The 25,252-nt window shown below is 43.2% G+C and overlaps 1 protein-coding gene across 1 annotated transcript in view; it reads right to left on the minus strand.

The window, feature by feature from the left end:
* Window positions 1–25,252, minus strand: part of SLC24A2 (solute carrier family 24 member 2) — a 275,605-nt gene that overhangs the window by 42,962 nt on the left and 207,391 nt on the right. The window contains exon 5 of the mRNA XM_069576650.2: window positions 19,938–19,988. Coding sequence (XP_069432751.1) covers window positions 19,938–19,988 — 51 coding nt within the window. The remainder of the gene's footprint in view (window positions 1–19,937; window positions 19,989–25,252) is intronic.

A 25,252-nucleotide genomic window follows, 5' to 3' on the forward strand; every position in this document is an offset into this window, starting at 1 on the left:
CGTGGAAAGCCAAGCCCAGGGGTCCTTTGATTTGACTCTCGTTTTCAAACATGTATATTAATTAACACTGTGGTTTCTAAAGGAGTCGGGCGCATACACTGCAGTCAAATTAGCTGAGTCAGCTGCAATGAAAGCATCAAGGAGGCAACTGATTGCATTTGGGGATTCAGGGCACGAAAAGTAATGTCTGTGGGTGATGAGACGCTTAGGGAAAGGTTCTGGAAAAAATACCATTTTCAAAGTAATCGTTTTAAACAGCTGTACCACAAAATTAATGCTTCATTTCTTCTCCATTACTGACATAATTAATGGGTAAATGCATGCAACAAGCACAGAAAAAAAAACCAAAACATGCAAAAGTGTAGAGATTAGTGAAACATAGCACATTTTTCTTTCTTTTTTAATCCTTAATTCCCACTGCCCCCTCCCCCATCCCTTCCTCCTGGGATTATTCAAGGTACAAAGGAGCTTCATTTTAAACTAATTAATTATTGCCTACATTTAGATGAGTCCCTGAAAATACTGTAACTCCTACAATTTTCCCACCAGGCATTTGTGGTTGGCTCGGTTCTCTAGCAGGATATTAGCATGGGAGCTTATTCTACTTTTCTAGAACAGATCACAACCAAACCAAATTAGCCTCAAACTAGTTTCTCCTGGAGAGTCCATCCTCCTAGGATGGGACATGGCAGGTTGGCATCCCGCCCCCCCCCCCCCCACCGTGGACGCAAATCCAGGGGAGTGGTCATAGAGCTGACTTGTGCGGTTGGCTGGGAACGACAGAAGCAGTAAGCTAGAGATGGACCAGCTGACTTCAATGGTGAAGGTGACGCCGGAGAAGCTCCTTCTGCTCAAAGGCTCCGTTAGCCTTAAATCTAGATGCCTGCTTTCACAAGGCAGCCTCTAGGATGTCGGTCCCTTAGTCTAGGTAATGAATGTGCCCTGCTGGACACATTCTTCAAGGAAACAGGAAGAACATTACACAGAAAAAAAGTAGGTCAGTATGTGGCCTGGGTTGCATAAGGAATGAGAAAGAAGGACGAAGTGATGGACATGATGTGCCCCTTGAGGGACAGTGAAGGTCAGCTGGAGGGTATTTACCATGCTGGAGGGTATTCTGCATTTAGCTATTTCTATTTAATTGCCAAGGAAAATCTGGGGAAGAAAGAGGGGAAGGAAAGAAGTCTGGGGACTAGGAGAAGGAGGAGACAAACGGGAATAAGAACGGAAAGAAAAAGGAGAGAAAAAGAAATAATTCAATAATGAGGAGGAAGGCAGGGAGCATGCTCAGGCAGCATGGTTGGAAGACACTTTCCTGTCTTATTTGGGGACTAGGTGGCTGGATAACGGAGAGTGATTCTCAGCATTTGGCAGCCTGAAGCCTAAGGAGGGGTACTACGTGTGTAAGACGACTCTAAGAAGTCCTTAAATCACCTGCTGAAAAGCCAAGAAGAGGAAAAGGGAGGTTCTGAAATGTTATAGAAGATGATGCTTCTACTAATAAAGCCACTCTGTGGACTCAGGGTTAGTCTTTGAACTTAGAGCAATCTGCAGCTGTATGATCAACCATGGCTATTTAAAAATTATATATAAGATAATAATAAAATGAGCGAGCATTCAGAAGAGGAAGCAAGCTTGGGGAAATAAAACCTGAAATAAACCAATCCAAGTCAAGCCCCAAAGTCATGAATCGTGGCGGAGAAAATCGCTGATAGTTAATCACATGTTGTGTATGGTTCCAAGGATCTTTTCGGAGCTCAGATGAATGCCAGAGACAGAGGAGAACAAAAGGGCCCCCACAGCATGGAGGACTGTGGCCGCTCCCTCTGCCAGGAAACATCTTTCAGAAAAGGGCTGGCCACTGTCACTCGAGGGCTGGTTTCCCCAAAGTCTCTAAAGGAGGAGTGCGAGAGGAGCGGAGGAGAACTGGGATTTCTCAAAATATTTTCAGAGACCAGCGAGGGTTTTGTAGGCTGTGTGCATCCCTCTTCCCACTGCCACAGCACCTCAGGTTTTCTGTGTTATGGAAAAGTGGGACAGACTGACCTGACCTGTTTCCTCTTGGGGTTCAGCCCTGGGGCAGAGGCTGCCTGGGGAGCAGCTCTCGTCCACCCACCACTTCTACTTCTTTAATAGAACTTCTGTCCCAGTTTGCAGGAGCTGGCTGCCATTCTGCTGTGAGGGTGCTGACAACAGCGGCTCCAAGGCCTAAAAGGATTTTCCCTTTTCAGAGACTGGTTTCTAGAAAAGCAGCAGTGGAAGGCCCACCTTCAGAACTTAGCACACAGGGGAATTCCTTGAGGGTGCTGGAGCAGACTCGCCAGGAGGGCACCCTCATTCCAGCCCCAGGACGCCCCTGGGATCACCACGGGGCACCTTCTGAGAGAAGCTGTGACGATGAGGCTGGCAGGACAAGACGGAGCACAGAATGTGATTCTCAAAGGGGCCCTCTGGGTGTGCGGGTCAGGAGGACTGGCTCCTTCAGGACCTGTTCAGCCTGAAGCCACAAGCTGAGAGATCACCCTGCAGTATGTGTGTGCGTGTGTGTGTGTGTGTTTTGGGAACAGCACAATATCGTGGTTAAAGGGATATGATCTGGGATTCATTCCCAGGTGCTCAGTGGTAAAGTGGCTCCTGGCAAAGCAGGAGACGTAAAGAGACTCAGGTTTGATCCCTGGGTTGGGAAGATCCCCTGGAGGAGGAAATGGCAAACCTGCTCCAGTATTCTTGCCTGGAGAATCCCACGGACAGAGGAGCCCAGGGGTCGTAAGAGTCAGACATGACCAGGCAACTCAGCATGCACGTGGATGTGTTTTGAGGCAGCAAGGCCTGGTTTAAGCCCCAGCTCTCTCCCTGGCTCTGCTAGGTGAGAGTTGATAAATCCCTGAATATTTCTGAGTTGCAGTTTTTCCACTTGTTAAATAGGGATGCTAACCACTGACTCCTGAGTTAAATGCAGGGCTTAAGTGAGAAAATACCTATAAAGGGCTGCCCACAGCACCTGGCATTGGGAGAACTCTGTAAACAAGAGGAAAAAGAAAACCCAACAAACAGCCCAGGGGCAAGGGTTACACGGCCCTGTGCTGCGTTAGAAGAAGCCTTGGCATCTTCTCATCTCTCAATTAGCGGTATCTGACCTGACAGTGTAAGCATCCCGCGGGGCCTCACTGGATTGGTGTTTAGTTTTCTGTGATTCCTCCAAAGTCAGTTCCAAAACTGATTAGAAGGATCACTTTATATCTCCTTGAAATTGAGAAGGTCAAGGTGAGGGAGCTGGCCCTCTGTGTTTTAAACTCTGATACCTTTGTGATCTTCAAATGGAAAGACAGTGATTAGCTTTCTCCCATCACCTGTGAGGACAGAGTGCCGGAAGGGCTGTCGGTATTGCACAGTGGATTTGGGGTGGCTCCAAAGAGTTTCCTGAAGCACCAGGGCTTTGCCTCCTCTGTGTCTCAGGCTCAGAATTCTAAAATAGCAATAATGAACAGAACACCCAGCTCACACAGTTGCTGGAAGACTTACTGGTTTAAGACACATCAGGTATTTAGATGGCCCTGACATACAGTCAATTACTCAGAAAGGGTTGTTACTATTATGGAAGTGAATGCAGGATTTTCACCCCATAAATTACTGAAGATGAAAAGCTTGATATTTAAAATAGAATGGAGGCTTAGCAGCCTCTGGTGCAAGAGACCTTGGCCGTAAAGGCACCACTTTCATTGACTATTTTAGGCATGGATTCCACGTTGGCATAGGGGTTGACATGGACAGATCTAAGAAAAACAGCTGTAACTGTGTGCCTAGGGATAAAGGAGACATTTTTGAGCAACTTTTCAAGGTGAGTGAAGGAGTGACTTTCAACATGTTTTAAGGAGACTTTAAAAAAATATACGCTGTTGCGTGTGAACCTTTAAAGTATATTTTTATATAGTGACAGATATTTGTATACTTAAAATCTTAGAAATAGCAAACTCGGCTCAAATCGTGAGGCACCTACGTCAAAACCTAGTACACAGTTTTAATATAGTTTAGCTTGGTCTGAAATTTGCAAAAGAAAACCAGCTGAGTGTTCTCAGGGGAGTGTGTGTTGAGGGGGTGGTAGGGACGCGTGGGAGGAAAAGATCAAAGCAGAAGGGCTTATTATGAAGAAGAACAAATTTTGGAAAAACAACCAGGCATCAAAATCCTCAACCGATCTCTCTGCCATAATGCAGGAGCTCCAGGCTGTGTCGCAAAATCACCTTTGGAGGTTCTGTTTCCTCCAAGGTAAAGCACTTTACTTTTGTTCTGCCGTTGATTAATGAAAACAGCCCCTGGAAATTCCTTCACATCCTTCCCACCAAGTCATCAGCAGCGCCCTGACAGGAATGCTTTGGGCTGGAGATGAGATTAGCTCCTGGCTGCCACAGAGCATTCTGAGCCCCAGCAACACGGAAGAGACAGGACCAAAGAGATTTATAGATGTAAAGGGAGTGGCCACACACACCTCATCAAAACAGACCTTGGTTTGGGAGAAGAAAAGGAAAAATGAAACAGGAGGGAAAACTCAGTGTGTTTGAAATTATTTTTTGTGTTTTCAGTTCTGCCTTTCCTGTCTCTGTCTTTGAAGTTTATGGCTTGGCTGGCAGCTTAAGAAGCAACAGGGCACCTGAACTTTCCTCCTGTTTATCCTTTTTTTTTTCGTTGTTCTGGAATCAGAGACTCAGGTCAGGCAGCCAGGTCATCGTGACTCTGAGAAGCACTATGAAAGCGATGTGGCAAAGAGCAAACGCTGACCCTTGGGGTCATTGTGGGTTCCTCTCTTTCTCTCCTACCTCACAAGCTATCTGTCAGCAAATCTGGAGTCTCTGCTTTCAGCGTATTTCAGAACCTGACCACTTCTCGCTCCCTGCCTCCCGGGGCTGAGCAACAATCCTCTGGCCTCCCGGCCAGTCTCTCTTCCACCACGTCTTCCCGGTCCCCTGGGCTGGTCTTATCCCAGGATCATTAGCGGTCAGGTGACGCCACTCACTCCTCTATGCAAAATCCTGCAGGGGACCCTTAGGGAAAAATGAAAACCAAAGTCTTGCCAATGACCTGGAAAATTCTGTCCAGTGAAGCTCACCTCGACCCTCCTGCCTTGTCCCCTCCCCCTCTCCGAGCTTACTCTGCACCAGCCACGCTGGCCTTCTTGCTGTTCTGGAAAACACTGTGCTCTCTCCACCTCAGGGCCATGGCCTTTGCTGGTCCCTCTACCTGGAATGTTCTTCTCCCAGAGATCCATGGGCTCCACTCTCTCAACTCCCTCAAGTGCTGATTTGTTGTTCATCGCTGTTCAGTCGCTCAGTTGTGTCCGACTCTTTGTGACCCCGTGGACTGCAGCACGCCAGGCCTCCCTGTCCTTCACCATCAAGTACTGATACTTGTTTACAGATGTCACCTTCTCATTGAAGCTGCTCTGAGCAGCCTATTTAAAGGTGCAGCTTTTCTCTCCAGCACTTGCCACCCTCAGCGCATTTTCTCTGAAGCATTTTCCACCACCTCAGTCACTGTATCACTATTGCTATTGATTATCTGCTGCTTCCCATTAGCAGTCAAGCTCTGTGAGGGTGGGAATTTTCATCAGTTTTGTTCACTGCCGTATTGAGCCCCAGTGGGGCTCAATCGATCCTTGTGTTTGTGGTTTCCAGGCAAGCTGATCAAGTTCTCACAAGCTTCCTATTGGCTAATAGGCCAAAGTAAATCCTTTCAGGTCCACTCAAGCCCAGCGCCCCAGTAGGGCTAAGGGTCCATATATAGAGCCCCAGGAACTGTCTGAAGTAAAGAGGAGAAAATAGGGTGGACCAAGTTCATGTTGCAGAAGTGAAATACAGAGGGGCACCCAGTTGCCTCCCTTCTGTCCCACCTCCCCCCGATCAGGTCCCCAAGGTGGGCACTGCAAGGAACAGGAGGCAGGTGCAAGAGGGAGCGCAGTGAGCACCGCAGAGAGTACAGTAGGCAAGCTGAGCTCTGGCTCTCCTTGTATGAAGATGCTCCTCATTTGTCGAGGCCTAATGGAAGGCATCACCCACTCAATGGACATGAGTTTGAGCAAACTATGCGAGATAGTGAAGGACAGGGAAGCCTGGCACGCTGTAGTCCACGGGGCCACAAAGAGTTAGACACGACTGAGCAACTGAACTGAACTGAAGGCCAGACCCGAAGTCTCTCTACTGATACCCACGCGCTCCTTCCCAAGTGGAAATCTACCCACTGCTCTCAGGGCATTTTGTACTCATCACAGCCCTTATTTCAGCTTGCTGCCAGCCTCTCTGCTTTCCCCGCCAGAGGGCAGGCTTCTCGGGGGCGGGGACCTCCTCTCAGCCATCTGTGTATTTCCCTATGCCTCCACAAGTGTCTTAGAGTCAAGCTTGGCACATCTCATGCACTCACTGAATTATAGTGAAGCTCTCCCTATATCAGCTCCCCAGGGAAGTCTGAGCTTTTTTTCCAAGTCAGTACAGGTCACAACCAATCTTCCTCTCTGCAAATATTAACCAAGCCTGTGCTATGAATCAGGCAATTTTTGATAATAAGATCCATCTGGTGCCCTTGTAGGGTTCACAGCCTGGAGCCAGAGAGACAAGAAACAAGGACTTAAGATTCATGCTGTAACAGTGGGGGCCTTCTCCTGAGGGCATGGAAACTCAGATAATAAAGTTCAAAAATACCAGACACTACTTTGCAGCTTGGGCAAAAGTAAGGTCCACTTGCATTCCACAAACTGTCCTTCTGGGGCAGCTTATTCATCTAATACCATCTGGCCTGATTTTTATTCTTAAAAGCAAAATATTAAAAATAAAAGTCTTGTCCTGCATAAGAACATAGAGTTTACTTATTTATTGTAAATCTACTTTTGAGATACAACCCTCAAGTTATTCTAATTTTTGCAAAGTATCATGTAAAACCAATTATAAGGTTCCATTGACATGAATGGAAATCAAACTAGTATTGTAATAAAGTAATTTATAAAGCATCTTTAGTAAATATTTTGTGAACGGACCACATAATAAAGATGATTAACATAATTTAACTGTAGTATATTTACAGGCATAATCATAGGACTAGTTCCTGTAATTAATAAGAATATTTACATAATCTCAAGCTGTGGCCAAACTCATCATATAATGAAATGAAACAGCCTGATTTCCTCATTAAGGCTTTTAAAAATAATTTCCTGTAAGAATGACCTTTGGAGTCACCAGTAAGGCTCAGATCTGTCCAGGTTGTGAATTGGTTCTGTCATCTCTCCTAATGGGGTCACCTTATCACTGGAAATAGTGTCCCTTCCTAAACATTTTGGAAAATTTCCAGTGTACTTAATGAAATTCTGTCCTTCAATCCCAATTTCTTGCCTTTTCAGGGACTTTGCCTAATCCGTCATCTTTAATCCTTCCCTTTCCCCTCAGCCTATCACCATGCTTAAGTCCTTCAACGTGGCAGCCTTTCTCTCGACTCCAGCTATCCTACGGGCACTGCTGTCACTTGCTCTCTCTTTATGGCCAAACCTCTGGAAAGGTCAGTCTGTGTGGTGCCCCTGCGTCCTCAGGGCTCCTTTGGTCATTTCTTAACTCTGCGTCTGCCATTTGTCAGCATTTCACCACTGAACCTGTCCTCGGCCACTTTTCACTTCCATGTGCCTGGCTCTCTTAGTGGCATCTGGTATTCCTCATTCCCTTCCTTGAAATCCCCTTCGATGTTCAAGGACCCCATATGTTCAATGTGCCCTATATGTGCCACCACTCCCCAGGGTCCCTTCCTCACTCCCTCTTCCTCACATTCTCCCAAGGGACCCAATGGACCACTGCCCGACTACTGATGATTCCCACATTCGGAACTCTGGTCCAGGTCTTCTCAGCCAATGGGCTTCTGAATTATCACCACTGGGAAGTCCCTCTCATGGTTAAACTCAATGTGCCCCAAACTTCCTTATATCATCTTCCTTCCTAGGAATCCGCTATTTTGCTTGTATTTTCTGTTGGTGATTTCCTCACTCCCTAGGTTTTTCAGTCACCTTAGAGGTCCTCCTCTCCCTCATATCCAGTGAACTGCCAAGTCCTTTTGAGTCTACCTTTGAACAATCAGATCCAACCTTTCCTGCCTGGATGTCAGTTATCGCCTCTTAATTGATCTCCCAGCTTTTAATCGCACTGCCTGCATCCTTATACTTTACCCTTCCCATGACTTGGAATGTGTGCTCAGTCGTGTCCAACTCTTTGGGATACTATGGACTGTAGCCTGCTAGGCTCCTCTGTCCATGGGATTTTTCAGGTAAGAACACTGGAGTGGGTTGGCATTTCCTCCTTCAGGGGATCTTCCCAATGCAGGGATCAAACCTGTGGTTCCTGCATTGACAGACAGATTCTTTAACACTGTGCCACCTGGGAAGCCCTATGGCTTGGAATGCTGTTTATTTGTTTCTAAAGACTCTGCTTTAGGCATCTCTTCTTTCAGGAAGCTTTTCTCGAGTCCCTTTCCTGGGCTGGCAAGGTACCTAGGTACCTTTCTCTATCACAACCCTCTGATACCTATGCCATCATGGCAGTTCTCATAGAAAGCCAGAGGTGTTTTATTCACTCTCTCTCCAACTAACCTGTGGGCCCCTCAAGACAGGGACGCTTCTTGTCATATGTCCCCCCAGTACTTACATCGTAGACTGGTCCTCAGTGTTTCTGAACGTGATAACATTAACACAAACAACAAAAGGAATCCTACAGCATGTGGGCATGCATGCTTGCATGTGTGTGTGCTTGTGTGACGTGCTTGGAGTTCTTGCTGTTATGCAAATCTATTTGAAGTTTACATTCTTTTGGTGAGTAGAAAAAGGAGGATCCAGAAACACACTGCAGGAAACTCACCAGACTCACTTCTTGGTTAATGTAGAGATTAAATCTCCAAAGTCTAATTGTGTTTACAGTTAATGACTGTCTATTTTGAGACTCTCTCTGCCTTTTTTTTTTGTTTTTAAGATAATCTAATCAAGTTCAGGCAAAACTGGGATTTTACAAATAAAAAAACTCGCAGCAGGTATTGGACGGCAAAATATGATGTTTCAGGCATGGACTCAGTTTACTGACCTTAGCTGGGGCTGACATGGCTTGAGAGCTACTATTCTTCATCATTTTGGGCCAACTGTTTTATTATTTTAGGAGCTTAATTTTCTGAAGAGTTCTCTCCTGGATACACAGATACAAATGGCTCCCATAAACATTCGCAAAGGGGTTGTGTGATCTGTTTTGGAGTTCTGAGCCAGGCAGGGGCTGCCAGATAGAAGGTTTGAATGTCTCTCCCCTGTTCCTATCCCTTCACCCTGTGGATATCTAAGAGATAAATGGGTAATGAATTGCTTTACTGAGACAGGCTTCAAATCCAAGATTTGCCAGCATCCAGCCCCACTACCAGCTAAGGGGTAGAAAAGAGGTCTTCGGAGTCAAAGCTCATATATTGGGTATGTCTCTCTGCCAATGGTCTGTGACACTGATGTATTCATTTGGGCAGTTTTGATTTGTTCACAGCAGTTGGCAAATAGTAGGTACTCAACAAATATTTGTTGAAAGGTTACTCTGACTTGTATTGATATATAAAAACCAGACTTTAGATCTGGCTAACATTTATTTTGTAGTAGCCAGTGTTTCACATAAACACATCCTCTCCTGTTACCTGGATCTCATGTGTTGGCAAATGGTCAGTTAACTTGTGTTCTTCTATTTTTTTTGGAATCCTCAACTTTACATTGTAAACTGGTGCCTGTCAATCTCATTTGAAATGTGGGTTTGTAACAGAAGTGGCAGGACCTGCTGTGGGTTCTTAATTAAATGGGACTGAAGGTTTAGTGGCCCATGACTAAGACAGGATGATTCAGTTCATTTCAGATTTAATCAAAAGAGAAACTTACCATGCTTAACTGAACATGCCAACTTCCTGGTATAACAGATTTCCACTTTTTTTTTTTTTAAAGAGAAAGCTTCACAGAGGTGGGAAATTACTAATTTATAATAACAATATTCAAGTTTGACTGATGAAGGTGACTTAGCATTTTCAGCTCTGGGGATGTCAGAAACAGACAAAAAAAAAATCCATGATTCACTTCTGCTGCCACTTAACAGACACTTTCTACACATGTGACGTGGCAAAATCTGCCTTTACTTGCCAGGTCCAATCTTTCTGCTTTTACTGCTGATGGTTTAGATCATGAAAATAAGATGCAATGAAGTTTGAAGAGCTGGATGTATTCTAATGAGAAGACTTCCTTGGTTCTGGTTTTCAGTAAGACCATGAATTTATCCACTCAACTGATTTGATCTTTCCTACAGATCTGATGCCAGTTTCTAGTTGGTTAGTTTGGTTATGCACACGCACTAGGCAGCTGTCTTCCTAAGATCCAGCCCCAGGGAGAGACTTGTAAGAATACATCTCTAAAAAAGTAATGTGGTTAATAACCGGTGAGTTAAATCTGTTTGTCTTTTGGAGAAGGCCCAGCCTTAACAGAGGGTATCTGTTCAAGTGCCCAGAAACATCATCCGGTTATGGAAAGTTGGACCGAATGACTTAAACCATCAACCTGGAATGAATGAAACATAACATGGTGCTGGAAATGGTGTCGTGCATAACAGAGCTGCCCTCATAGGTAGCTGGGAGGGAGAAAGGTAACCTGCAGGGACCTTGGAGTTTCTATAGGGATATCAATGATGATGAGGCAAGAAGCATACATGCTGGGGTGGAAATTGGATATTCTGTGTGGGAGGAATAGCCTTGTCACTTCATTTGGAAAGGACAAAGACTTCCATCAGAACTCCACCCTGGATTTCACTCAACTTTAATAAAAACTTGGGTTTCTCAAACAAGTAAATCAGAAGCTAGTTACCTTGCAAAAGCTCATCTGCTCTGTAAAGAAGTCAGCTTGAATCTCTGTTCAAAGGACTTATTTCAATTTGTTGTTTAAGGCTCACGCCTTCACTGTGAGTAGGAGTGTAAATTGATGCAGTGTCTTTGGAGGGCAATTTGGCACTACCTTTCGAAGTTTAAAATGTGAATGTCCTTTGATCTGTCATTTTTATTTCTAGAACTTGATTTTGTATGTTTGTTTATACTTCAAAGGGCTTCCCAGGTGGCACAGTGGTAAATAATCCACCTGCCAATGCAGGAGACACAAGAGACACAGGTTTGATCCCTGGGTCAGGACGAGCCCCTGGAGTAGGAAATGGCAACCCACTCCAGTACTCTTGCCTGAAAAATTCCATGGATAGAGGAGCCTGGTGCTCTACCATCCATGGGGTTGCAAAGAGTCAGACATGACTGAGTGAACAGCACACACATTTATATCTTCAACTTAATAGAGTTTATTATATGGGCAAAGAAGATGCTCATGTAGCACTGTAATAACTAAATGAATAAAAATGGAACTATCCTAAATATTCATTGACAGGGGACTGATTGAACCCACCAGGGAAGAGGCAGGCAGTGGAATACTACACCAGCTAAAAAGGAATGGGGAGAGTAAAACAGGGCTAATATGGAAATAGCTTAGATATATTAATAGGCAAAAGCCACGTATAGAACAGTGTATAGAAGAAAAGAGAATATGTTAAAAAACTGATAAAAAGTGGCCAACTCTAAGGAACGAATGGAATCTGGGGTAAGAAGGGGACTCATTTTACTGTCTTTCTTTATGTAATGTTTGCTTTTTACCTCTGCATGCATGGAATTATTTTATAATAAAACGAATGGTTAAAATTAGTTTACAATTTAAAATTTTGATTGTGGTAAACGTTTGGATTTACAACTGAAAGAGAATATAGGTTTCATGCTTCCCTCATTCCCAAAGATACTGGAACACGGTTCACTATTTTTATCTCCACTGTTACTCGTGTTACCACCCATGGTGACTTTACATGGGTGACCCCTGCCACACTTGGCTCCTGACCGCCCTAACCTGCTCTCTTCCAGCTGCCCTTTCTCACCTTGTCCATCCACTCCTGCAGTTAAACCTTGTCACTGGCAATAACAGTACCATGCCCAAACTCCCGACTTGAAGCATCTCACATTCTGTCTGTAACTGTTATCTTATAAGACAGTTCTTTGATCTCATCTGTCAATTCTTTAATGCCATCACCTTTTCATGGCCCGCCTTTGGAACAAGTTCTTCACTTGGTTTCTGGGATGCCATTCTCTCCCCATCCTCTGCTTACCCCAGTCTCCTTTGCTGTGCATTCTCCCCTCTTCCCAGACCCTACACTTTAGAGTTCCCAGGGCTCAGTCCTTGGCCTCCTCTTTTCTACTGACTAGCTAGGTATTCTTTAGTTCTATAGCTTTAAATGACTTATAGTCTGTGACTTTCAAATTTACATCTGTAACCCTAACTTTTCCCCTAAGCTCCAGACTCCAAATCCACTTTATCCATACCAGACTCCAAATCCACTTTATCCATATCTCCAGTTGTTGTTGTTCAGTCATTCAGTCATGTCTGACTTTCTGTGACCCCATGAACTGCGCCACGCAGGCTTCCATGTCCTTCAGCATCTCCCAGAGTTTGCTCAAACTCGTGTCCATTGAGTCCATGATGTCATCCAACCATCTCATCCTCTGTCACCCCCTTCTCCTTTTGCCCTCAATCTTTTCCAGCATCAAGGTCTTTGCCAATGAGTCAGTTCTTCGCATCAGGAGGCCAAAGTATTGGAGCTTCAGCATCAGTCCTTCCAATGAGTTTTTAGGATTGAATTCCTTTAGGATTGACTGGTTTGATCTCCTTGCAGTCCAAGGGACTCTCAAGAGTCTTCTCCAGCACCACAGTTTGAAAGCATCAATTCTTTGGCATTTGGCCTTCTTTATGGTCCAATGCTCACATCCCTACATGACTACTGGAAAAACCATAGCTTTGACTAGACAGACCTTTGACTATATTAGGATGAGTTCTCAATCTTACTCCAGAGCTTGCTCTGGTCTCAGTCCTCCCCATCAACACACAGTATTATGAATGCAATATTTGTCTGTTATGGAGAGATTGCAAGTTGCCTATGAATATCTTCCTTTTTCATTTCCTAGTGACATACTATCTAAATTACTGGGGACAGCACATCACCCAGCTTGACATACTACATTTCCAAGCTTCCTTGAACTAGGTGTAGGCAAGTAATAGAGTTTTGTACAGATTTTACTTGGAAGGTCTAAAAGGAAGCCTCCTTAAAGAGAAGACAAAATAGCTGGGGAAAATAAATTTGGGAGTAGGAAATGGTAACCTAATCCAGTATTCTTGCCTGGAAAATCCCATAGACAGTGCAGTGGAGCCTGGCAGTTGGACACAACTGAGCACGCACAAGACTTCTTGAAATACAGATGTGATGGTGGAGCTGGAGTGGCAGCCATCTTGGACATGAGGTGCCCTTGAGGTTGAAAGTCATATATTAAGATGGAGCAGGAGGATGAAGGAGTTTGGGCCTTGGATTATTGTGAAGCTTCCATATCAGCCATGTACAGCTTGCTTCTTTACTCGTGAGAGATATACTTCTGTCTGAAGTAAGTCCCTGTTAATTTGGATTTTCTGCTAGAGTTGAACCTATCCTGCTTAATATATCAGAGTATATAACACAGTCTCATCAGTTCAAAGCCAGGATTAAAATATAATGTGAAAACCACAGATAGCACCAAGTACCCGTTTTAGGATTACATTTTCAGAGGATATCTTTTGGGCAATGGAAAATACCAATGAACAGTATTACCAAATTCAATTTCTTTTTGAAGAAGAACTGGAATCTGTGCTAAAGTCGTAGTTGCTCAGTCGTGTCTGACTCTTTGACCCCATGGACTGCAGCCCACCAGGCTTCTCTATCTACAGAGTTCTCCATGCAAGAATATTGGAGTGGTTTGCCATTCCCTTCTCCAGAGAATCTTTCCAATCTACGGATTGAACAGAGGTCTCCTGGGCAGATTCTTTACATTCTGAGCCATCAGGGAAGATTTCACTGCCCTTACAAATGTAAAATAACTGGCTAGACTATGTAACCTTAGGGTGCTTCTGTTTCTTTGAAATTTTCAAAACTCACCCATGACTAACTGAGGAACCCATGATTCATATAAGACATTATTAGTTTCTTAGCTTGGTAAAGGGGTTATTGGTTGCCATGAAACAAGCCTTAATTTCGAAAAGGAAAAGATCATTATTATTCTTACCCTTGATATTAAACTTATCTTTGTTATCCTTTATACAAATGAACAAAGATTGACTTTTTAAAAAGTGGAGAAATTATTTTTCTAGACATGGCTTCTGTTAAATGGCAATGAGTTTAGCACAATACATTGCATATTTGCAAAGTATCCTTAGTCATGAGTTCTGTTTACCTACTTATCTACATGTCTTTATGAATGTTTATCTCCAAAGAGCAGAAATGAGTAGTTGTGTATACTGCCATTGGTGGAAAGACATCTCTTCTTTGAATTCCTCTGTTCCATCACACAAGCTTTCTTTTGAACTTTTTACATTTTCATTTAAAGTAACTTTAGTAAGGAAGCCAAGTTCAATTTATTGAGGATTTTCCAGAGTGATAATGGTATGAATTTGGGTTATCTGTAGCTGAGAAATAAACTATGGGTTACTGATTTATTTTTAAACTCAAGAATAGCTGATTTACAATGTGGTGTTAGTTTCAGGTGTATAACAAAATGATTCAGTTATATATATATATGAATATATATATGCATATGTGTATTCTTTTTCAGATTCTTTTCCATTATAGGTTATTATAAGATACTGAATACACTTCCCTGTGTTGTAGAATATGTTTATCTGTTAAACTATGGGTTATTTATCTTAAGTAAAAACTGGAGATTGCTCTTCCAAGAATATTAAGTATCATCCCATGAGGAGATAAACGAATGGCTGCCCAAGTAGGGGGAACTGAGGTCACTAAAAGACTATCCCTAGAGCCACTTGCTTGAATCTCTGGAAACATCTTGTTACAGATCAAATCTAGGAACATGATTCATTCAGAGCAGGTGCTCAGCTATTATCAAGTGAACACATTAGTATCAGGCAGTTGGTAGGGTAGGAGAGCCATCACCTTGGGAAGCAGGAATGAGGGAGTGGAGACATGGCCTCTTCTGAGAATCCTGTCCTCATTTCCACTGGGCTCCCTGGCACCTTGGGTTTGCCCACCATGTTACTCATCTTGCTGCCTGTGTCCCCCGCTGAAATGTGAATTCTTTAGGAGGAGAGCTATCTTTAATCTCCACGAGCCCTGTACTCAGTCTAATGCCTGGTCCAAAATGATGGTTGCTGAAAGAATACGTTAGAGAATGAATGCTGTTGTTTAGTTGCTCAGTCGTGCCCAACTCTTTGTGACCACTGGGACTATAGCCTGCAGGCTCCTCTGTCCATGGAATTCTCCAGGCAAGAATACAGGACTGGGTTGCCACTTCCTTCAGGGAGGGAATGAATGAGTGAGTGGATAAAATTCTGATTGGTTCAGGGTAGGAGAGGAAGTTGGGTGTGGCCCAGGCAGCTTTTCTGATTTAGGTTCTGAGCACCTGAGACAAGGGAGGGAGGAATTGGGCTCTGAAGGGGGGAGGGGCAAACTTTACAAAATATGTTACACTTTTTTCCAGTGTCTGAGAGTAAGCAGTTTTTTTTTTTTAAATTTAAAAGCATTAAACTTAATATTAAAATTTAAAATGTCAAAGTTTAAAATTTTAAAATATTAAAATTTAGTTGTAGCATGTAGGATCTTTGGTTGAAGTATACAAACTCTTAGCTGTAGCATGTGGGATCTAGACCCTTGATTAGGGATCAAACCCTGGCCTTCTGCACAGGAGCGTGGAGCATTAGCCACTGGACCACCAGGGAAGCCCCAGACCGTTCTATAAAAATAAAATTTTAAAGGTATAGTATTCAAGTACGGAGGCTGTGTTTCAGTCAGTAGCTCACTGTCATTCCTTAGCCTGTGGTTCAACTTTTCCCATGATCTGGTCTCCATCAAGCCTTTCTTCCTACCCCTACACTGCAGCCTATCTGCACTGTCCAGTTCCTTATACCACCTTGCCGAGCAACCGCAGTGGAGCTGAGAAGGCGGTGAGTGGTCCTGAGTTCAGCTTCCACATTGCAACTTACTACCTCTGAGTCCCAGAGCCAATCACTTTGCTTCTCTGAATCTTAAAGTTTCCACATCTAATAGAATACTGCTTGGGCTTTGGTTTTCTCATCATCAGTAAAATCTACCTGTGATCATTACAAGGATTACATTTATATATATAAATTTAATATGTATTAAATTACACTCAGCGCATTGTGCCTGGCAGGTGGGGGGCACTCAGTAAGGCTTGGTGTGGCCCCTTCTTTCATCCCTTAGCCTGGTGGGCCTGGTGGGAACCATTCCTCCTACACCAATATAACCCATATTTACTGATCTTTTAGGACCCAGGTCAAAGACCACCTTCGCAAAATCCTCTCCTTCCCCATCCCCCACCACTGAAAGCAATCTTTCCTCTTCCTGTAGCCTATTATCTTTTTTCTGAATACCTATGGGACTTACCACTCTCTTCCTGGTGGCTCAGTGATTATTAAAACTCAGTGTTTTATTTCTTCCCCATTTGTAAGTTCCATGAGGGCAAACTTTTTACTCTTGTACTTCAACGAAACACCTAGCAGAATAACTTGCAAAAAGCAGGTGCTTAAAATAACGGACTGAATACGTGCAAGACCATTCTCTATACTTAGTAGATCATCATACAATTTTTCTTAGGATGGGGGTGGCATATGTAATTCATCTTTCCACTTAATCCACTTTAGGGAAAAAAAAGCAGGCCTCATTGCAAGTAGCTGACTTCACAAAACATCGAGAGAAATCTCCAGAAACAGTTACAAATAATGACTGGTCACATGGGCAAGTATAATAGCCCAGTCAAGGGCTAGTCACATTTCTAAAATTGTGAAAAGAAATGCTCAAATGGAGAGGGATATTTCTTGAAGGCTATACTAGTCCCCTATTGCCCATAACATCTTCATCTTTATCATACTTCCTTAAGTTGTGTAACATGGAGATGCTATAAATCACAGTTATTATTATTATTTTCAGTGAGAGGAGGAATTTGAAAGTCATGCATGGCTGTTGCCAGGTCTGAGGTTACTGAACTGGCCTTGAGTCTTTTAGATGGAATCCCAGAATTAGGTTTAAGCCAGGCCTGGCTTGTCGTGGAGGCAGCTGCCAAAAGGGTGCAATCTGAGGTGACTGGATGGAGACCCACCCCACCCCACCCGCTGCTCCAGTCATCCTTTCTATAAGTGCCTGAGAGGGATTGTTATGTGTTTGGAAAACTTGTCTTTCAAAGGTTACTATTCTAGATAAAGGATAATGCCTTAACCAGCATTTCTGAAAGAGTCCCACAAGAAGCTATGTGGAAGAATGGTTTCTCTGACCAAAAAAGTCTGGGCAATATGGCAAACTCTATCCCTCTGCGTGCATGCTAATTTGCTTCAGTCGTGTCCGGCTCTTTCTGACCTTACGGACTGTAGCCTGCCAGGCTCCTATGTCCATGGAGTTCTCCAGGCAAGAATACTGAAATGGGTTGCCATTTCCTCCTCCAGGGCATCTTCCTGACTCGGGGATTGAACCCATGACTCCTGCGCTTCAGGCGGATCCTTTACCAGTGAGCCACCAGGGAAGCCTCCATCCCTCTATACGATTTATTATTATATGCGGCAGTGCATAGGTGCACATGGAAGGCTCTGACAAGCTACATGGTAAAGAAATCTATTTAGCTTAATTCAGAAGCTCTCCCGCTTACTTAATAACAAAATCAAGCTTGCTTTCTTTTTTTCCCCGGATGGCTGCAAAATCCCTAATGACATGATCTGATAGTAATATTTCATAGAATGTACTTAAAAAATGCTCCCTTAGCTACTATTAGCTATCACTGTAACTGGGATGAATTTTCAGCTAAGAATAGGACACAAAGGGATATGCATGAAGGGGTGGGCAGTCCAGGGAAGGATAAGGAATCTTAAAGGTGACCCATGAAGGTCCCCAAATACAATTTTACAGTTTTGCTAAGGGCTGGTCATGCTTCTCATGCTAGACATTATTTTGACTCTGTTTGCCTGCCTAGAAAGCCCAGCTGTTCGATATCAGTTGGTATCATCAGATCAGAAGCAGCACTTTTGCATCTTCATGTGATGCTGAATTTTCTGGTGCGGGGAAGAAGAGAAAGGGAGCGCTCCAATGGCAGTTTGCTCCCATAGATGTGGAAAGAGGAAGGAAAGGAAGGATAAGGGAGAAACAGGTCAACAGAAGCAACAAGAAGCCAGAAGCAGCTCTGGTAACAAGAAGCTAAGGGCGGAAGGCAGAGGACAGGATGGAGGGATGAGAGAGTGTGAGGGGTCGTAACTATTCAGGTAGAAGGTAGCAAACCCACTGGCCAGTCAAGCCATGAAGTTTAGACTGAGGGCTGTGAGATGGCTGGAAAAGCAATAAAATTATAAAGTCAGTGAGCCCCAAAGTTTTGGCTTCCCAAACCAATCACCAAGAAAAGTAAAAGTGGTGTGAAGACATGGAGTGATAACAGCTGGGACAGGAGCCTTCCTTTAAGGCAGGGACTGCTCTTTCTGTCCCCATGGTGGTAGGATAGGATGCTTTCTGCCTTTAGGGCTTTCATTGCCCAAGGATCTGCACTTCCCCCACATTGTTGGGAGGGCCTTGGGTTACAACAGAGCCCAGTCTGAGATTCTAACTGTGGCCCGCTGCTTTAGAAAACACCACCATGGTTAACTGACAAAACAGATAAAAGTAAAGAAGGACCCCAGAGCTTTGCAGAAGCCGGAGTGGGGAGGGGCTGAGAAGGGCCTTCCTCTTACCGAGGGCTGTCTGATATTCTGCCTCCTTCGTGCAAGGTGACTAGGAATTCTTTGGCAAACTAAGGCAACTCAGAAATACTAGAAGCTGAAAACAAGATATGCAACACTTTGGGGAGTTTCTCTCATGTTGAAGGACAAAATGAACTGATTCCCCTTCCTAGGGTACCTTTGGCTTTCTTGTCAGTATCAGTGAAAAAAGCATGTGAAAACTCCAAATGTTTTCATAACTTACAAATATCATTTATTAGTAAAAAAGTGGAGCTATGTGTGGGATTAGGACAAGAGAACAACTCCTTTTACCAGAATGCAAAATTTTCAAGTTGCTGTTCCATGGTGCACTTATTTCAGAAAAGTCATTCTGACTGAGGGAAGACTGTGCTCTGGGACAGTGTCTGGAATTGTAGATACAGTGAAAAATAAATCTCTGCCAGACTTCATTTACTCAGGGGAAATGCTCAAAATGATATGTCCAATCTCACATGGTGTGAACTCCAATATATACAGCCCTACTGGCTGGAAGAACTGACCCTGGCCTCTCTCAGGTGAGTTAGCATGGGCTGTGGGAGAAAAGGACAGGAGCTTACAGTCCTCTGCATCAGAAACAGGTTTCCATTTTGAATCTAGGGATTCCTTTAGATTGCTCATTCCTTTGCATAAATCGGAATATCACCAGCAGATACATATCTCCCCCCACCCCCAAATTAGGGGCATATTAAAAGGAAGTATTGGTCCGATGTATTTTTCTATGTTGTGAGCATGTGGAGGAGCTAACGGTGACCCAGTGGGTGTGGGCTTGTGTTTACATTGCTGACACCATTTCGCTGAGTGCGTTACACAACTGAGATGGTTTGGATCGTTTGAATGGAATAACATGATCACTCATGGTATTGCATGTCTCCAATTCCAAATCAACACAATGGCAGAGACTAGACGAAAATGCAGAAAGAATGATAAATCACACAATGTCACTGAAGTCATGCAAAGGGGGAAAAAATAAAGACTGAAAAAATGGGCAGGCCACAGACACCATAAATTAAAAAAAAAAAAAAGCCAATGCATACAATTCTAAAATCATTCTTACCTTCTTCAGTCATTGTGTCATAATATTTTAGTTTTCCATATGATCCAAGTTCTACAACATCACAGTAAAAGACACAAAGATAAGGAACGAGCTGTAATGCAAGAACTTTGTTTTTTACACATTCTTAATTAATCAGATTCAGAGTTACACTGTCAAATTCCGCAATCGTAACTACATAGAGATGTGCAAACATGGGCCATGTGGCAGACGGCTTTCACGGCCCATTTTCAGAAATCACTTAAAATATATTATTCCACTAGGGGTAGGACGTGCCCTGCATTACAGAACAGGACACAGTTATTTTAACATCTGATGAAACAGAACACTTGGCGAAGATATCTTCATGGCAGGTCCAGCCTTGCCCTGTCATTTTTAGAGAGGATATGCCAAGGGGAAGGGCTGGACCTGAGACCCTTTCGAGGTTTGCAGAGACCCACTGGGGTTTGTAGATGCCAGTATTCCTTGCCAGGAAACAGCAGTCCCAGGAGTTCATTTCACAGCTTTTCGCCAACAGAAATACTTCCTAGAGGTTAATAAGGAAGGAAGGCTACCTGGGAAAAACCCCGAATGAAAAACCATGTTCTAAACTTCCCTTTCATTTATAATCTCATATTACAGGCAAAAAGCACTGAATACCATGGGTGCAACATGCTTGGAAGGGCTGGGAAAGGTGCAAAAGGCTTCGGGAGGAAGTGGGAGGTGTGCTCCCAGGGAAGGGCAGGTGGCCCAGAGCAGCCACAGCTCCATGCTCAGGGCATCACCTGCTGCTGCACAGCCTGCAGGGGCCAGGAGGCAACCTCCTGGATGCAGCTCAGGAAAGGACTCGGCTGTGATGGAAACTGCTGGCGGAAAGCAAGCTCGTCTGAGTGAGCTGGTAGAAGTGGCATCTTGGGGAGAGGGACAGAAGAGGTGGGAACACACCATTTCTGTTTTCTTACTTCAGTTCTAAAATAGAAACTTTCATTCCTGTTCATCTGAAAATTCCAGATTATTTGAAGCAACATTGTGAGCAGGTTAATAATATTTTCCTGGTCATCACAACACTCTCCCAATAAACTTAGAGATATTAATGAGACTTGAGAGATACTCCTGTGATTCTGTGGAATGCTTCAATGGCTCATTAACTTGGTAGGCTGCTGAAAACTCACATATGAATGAACTAATAACTGATGGGTTTTGTGTACAAGATAAGGCTCTAGTTTAAAACACAGTAATAAATATTCTTCTCTTTATAGTATATGTTATACACATTCTTTTTCCATGTGCCTAAAATTTTACCTAAAGCTATTTTAACACACTAATACAAAAGTATGCCTTGGGGAGAAAAATCACCTCATTTTTACTTTTCTGCAAAAACCTGCCTATTCTGGATTTTGTTAGACCCATGACAAAGGATGCAAGTGCTTCAATCAGAAATTGAATTTTGCATCAAAACAAGAAGGCTTTTTAAAAAATTGACTTCTAGGGATTGCCTTCAGTAGAAAAACTTTTTTCTGCCATTTTAATAACAGTAGTCTATTATATAAGTGAGACTGCCAAAGTCTGGGATTTTAAGGTGATCTAAATTCCTTCATAAATATTAAACACATGTTCATGGTGGCTTTACACATAATCTATGCCTTGTGTGTGAGTGGTGTGATGTGTATGTATAATCCTGCAGTAAGCTGATGAATTATACCAGCCAACTAATTTTTTGGTAACCTCCACTCTTTCCCTGAGGTAAAGCAGGCGAATAAGCAGCTGGCATTCTCTTCATTTGCCAAGGAAACAGAATGTGGAGTTCATGTTTGCAAAGCTAGGCCAAAACCATATTTCTACACAGTGGAGATACACTACTGCATTTTTAACTTTTGAGATGCTGCCTCTGTACACACACACACCGGTCTTCGTGTTATCAGTTCCAAACTTTCAAACATCTGCTAGAGACAGATGTGATTAAGTCTTTACCCCCTCTCTCATGGAGCCAGGTATAACACACATACAATCATATTCTTTGATTAATTTATTAAATTAATACCAACATGGTCAGAATTGGATCCAGGGGTGGCTGACAAAACTCACACATTCTTGCTGCTGTGGCGATTCCTAGATTGTTGTTAGGTACTTCCTTAGATGAGGACTGGGGCAGGGGGACAAGAACTGAACAGGATATACCTAAAAGGAGGCTAAAGCTGGTGGAGGAGAAGGAATAAGAGCAGTGAAAGGCTGAATGACAACAGGTGATGGAGTGACCTGAAGCACAGTGAAGAAGGTGGGCAAGGAAACAGTATTTGCAAGTGAAGAGAACCATGTTTGGTGCTTACTTTAAAAAAGGTACACGGGAATGTGAAGGAAACCAGCTTGTTGGAATAGTTTTTATCGTTGACCTCAATGGGATACTGAGACGATGAACTCGGCACCTCAGTGCTTCCAAATGGTCAGGGTGGTCTCCTGGGGCTGGTGGGACAGTATCTCCAATAGCCAGCGCCTCCCTTCCTTGAACCAGGGGCTGAGAAGGTGCAGGGAGAGGGTGCGACATGTGACTAGGACAGACGTGATGCGCATCCTTAAGTCGGAGCACATCTGCACCTAGCTAGCATCCCACAGCCTGTGGACACCTCGTGGAAGGTGGCCTGAGAGGCAGGAATGAAAACTCACCTGCAAGCGGCAATGGGCTCCCGTCAGCACATTCCCCGTGGAGAGTAGCCCTGGCAACTGTAGCATCATTGGATTAGGATTCAAACTGGTCCCAATCCAAGCTGAATTTCTTGGGATAGGAGGGAGGAGGGAGGGGGTTCAAGAGGGTGCTATTTAATACTATTGAATAACTTCCATTATGTCAACTGAGCAAGAGGAAAAGGGATGGATCAGTAGTGAAGATCATCCTGTTTACCACCGGGTGTCTCTTCTCTATAACATTTCTCTAAGAAAAAGTCTAGAATCCAGTGGCGGGTGTTGGAGATGAGCCTATGAGCTGATCAGCTGCCTAACATGGCATGACCCACTCATGCCATTTGGGCAGCTGGACCATGGGCGTCCAAGCTCCTGGGGCTCTAGGAGAGCCTGAATCTGCTGCCCTTCCTCTGCCCACTTCCCCTCAGGCCTTCCAGCAAGGTCATTACCTGGCTTTAAGGTACCTCTGAATTCTTGTCCGTACGTCTTGGTTGATAAGTCAAGGAAAAGATTTTCAGTCTCAACAGATCTGCGACTAAGAACTAGTGCTTTTTGGCCCCTAATTTCTTCCTTTCTTAAAAAGGGCATGGACACAGATTTCTCCTTCCAACACTGACCTCAGTTCCACTTTAGGAACCTCTGGCATTCTCAACCCTTTTTTCAACAAATTTCCCCAGACAGGAGCAGAACCTTTCAGGCCTTAGAATTCTGACATATAAAACAGAAAGTCAACAGAAAAATCTATGCTGAATTCATTTTGTTAGAATAAAAAGCAGAGGTAGAGAAATCAGTGAAAGCAACATTCATTAAGTGTTGGTTGATGGAAAAAATAACTTGTGTGTTTTCTTAAGTCAAAGAGCTGCTTTATTTTTGACACTGAGTTTGTAGATCTAAAATTTAGATTTTAGATTTTCTTAACATAGAGATTAGTTCCTTGGTAAAGTTGTCTAATACCTATTAAAGAAGTATGCAAATATCAGATTATATCACATCCAGGAAAGGATTATTTTCAGTAGCTAAAAGAAGTTAAGAACACAGGCTTTGAAGCCAGGGTATAGGTTTGAACCCAAGATCTGCCACTTTTTAGCTGTGTGACTTTGAGCAAATTGCTTTGCCTTTCTGAGTCTTGGTGTCCTCAGCTATAAAAGGGCATGCTTGTATTAATATCCGTCTCACAAAGCTGTGGTGAAGAGTAGGTGAGATAATAATACCCACTAAGCAATCAACCATGAGCAGCCTCATTATTGCAAGCATCACCAAGAAGAGTGAAGGAGAGCCCATGGCACATGGAGTGGAACACTTAAGAAAACTTGCTATTTTACACAGGTTTGTTGAAACTAATTCAACAGTATTTACACAAGTTTAAAATAGCTATTTGGTGTCCAACAATAAAAGATATTCTGCCATTTGGGCTAGAATTTAAAAGAAATTTCTTCATCAGTCCTACCCTTCTACTCTCAGATCTGCGAAGAATGTCAAAACATGGACCATAACCACGGGGACAGGATGTGAAAAGCAGACCCTTCATTCATCTGATCACCAATGTTCCAGCTTAGGGCCTATGCACCCTCCCCTGTAATATTTGCAAAGTCTGTCTCTCCAGTTAGGATGTCCATATCTTGGAGACTGAGGCTGTATTCCTCTTTGGATCCCTCCCAACTAGAACAGTGCTTTTTGTGTATCACATGTACTCCTCATATTTCTTAATCAAAGCATATAAACGCACAGCTCCCAAATAACAGTGCTTTGGTTTGCTGAAATTCACTGGACTTGCTGAAGTCAGGACAGCAGGCCCTGATACTTAAGGCTTCTGGACTGCTGATCCCATAATATTGCCATCAAGGTTAAGAGGGGGTAGGGGAAGGATAGTTTGGGATTAGCAGATGCAAGCTATTATACACAGAATGGATAAACAAGGTCCCATGTGTATAGCACAGGGGACTATATTCAGTATCAAAAAATAATTTATATATGTGTAACTGAATTATTTTGCTGTACAGTAAAAATACAACATTGTAAAGCAACTATACTTCAGTAAAATAAACTAAAATAATAGAGGGCTTCTGAGTGAGACAGTTAAGATAGCTAATTCAGAGCTTGGTTCTATGACTTATGAGCTGGTGATCTTCTCTGAACCTTTAGTCTCTTCTTTAGTAAAATAGGGACAAGAGCAATAAATACCTATTCTCAGGAGGGTTTTTGGAGGATCAGAAAGGAACATATCTATAAAGCACTTTGTGTCATGTGGCACAGGTATCCTTAATAATTGGTACCTCTCTTCCTTTTTTTTTCTTTTGTATTTATTGACTGTTTATTAGTACTCAAGCAGCTCTGCATGCTCTATTTTAATTAAACTTCACAGTATGATACTCTAGGTTAGATCTTATTGTCACAACTGAGGTATCATTAAGTTCTTAATTTAACCAAGTTCCGTGATATACATATATTCAAACCCAACTTTTCTGAAGCAAGTCTTATGTAGTATTAATGACTGCTAGATACTAATTCTCAATTACAAAAGAAAGTTACTTTGGTATCATTTCAGTGAAGAAGATGCCAGAGATTCTGAAAAACTAGTACAAAAATTGCAAATTATGTAAGTTTAGGGCCTTTAAGTATAAAAGTAGATAATTTTTTTTTTCACATGATAGTATACATGTTAG

Source organism: Ovis canadensis, chromosome 2 (genome assembly GCF_042477335.2).
Source record: "Ovis canadensis isolate MfBH-ARS-UI-01 breed Bighorn chromosome 2, ARS-UI_OviCan_v2, whole genome shotgun sequence".
Classification (NCBI taxonomy): Eukaryota; Metazoa; Chordata; class Mammalia; order Artiodactyla; family Bovidae; genus Ovis; species Ovis canadensis.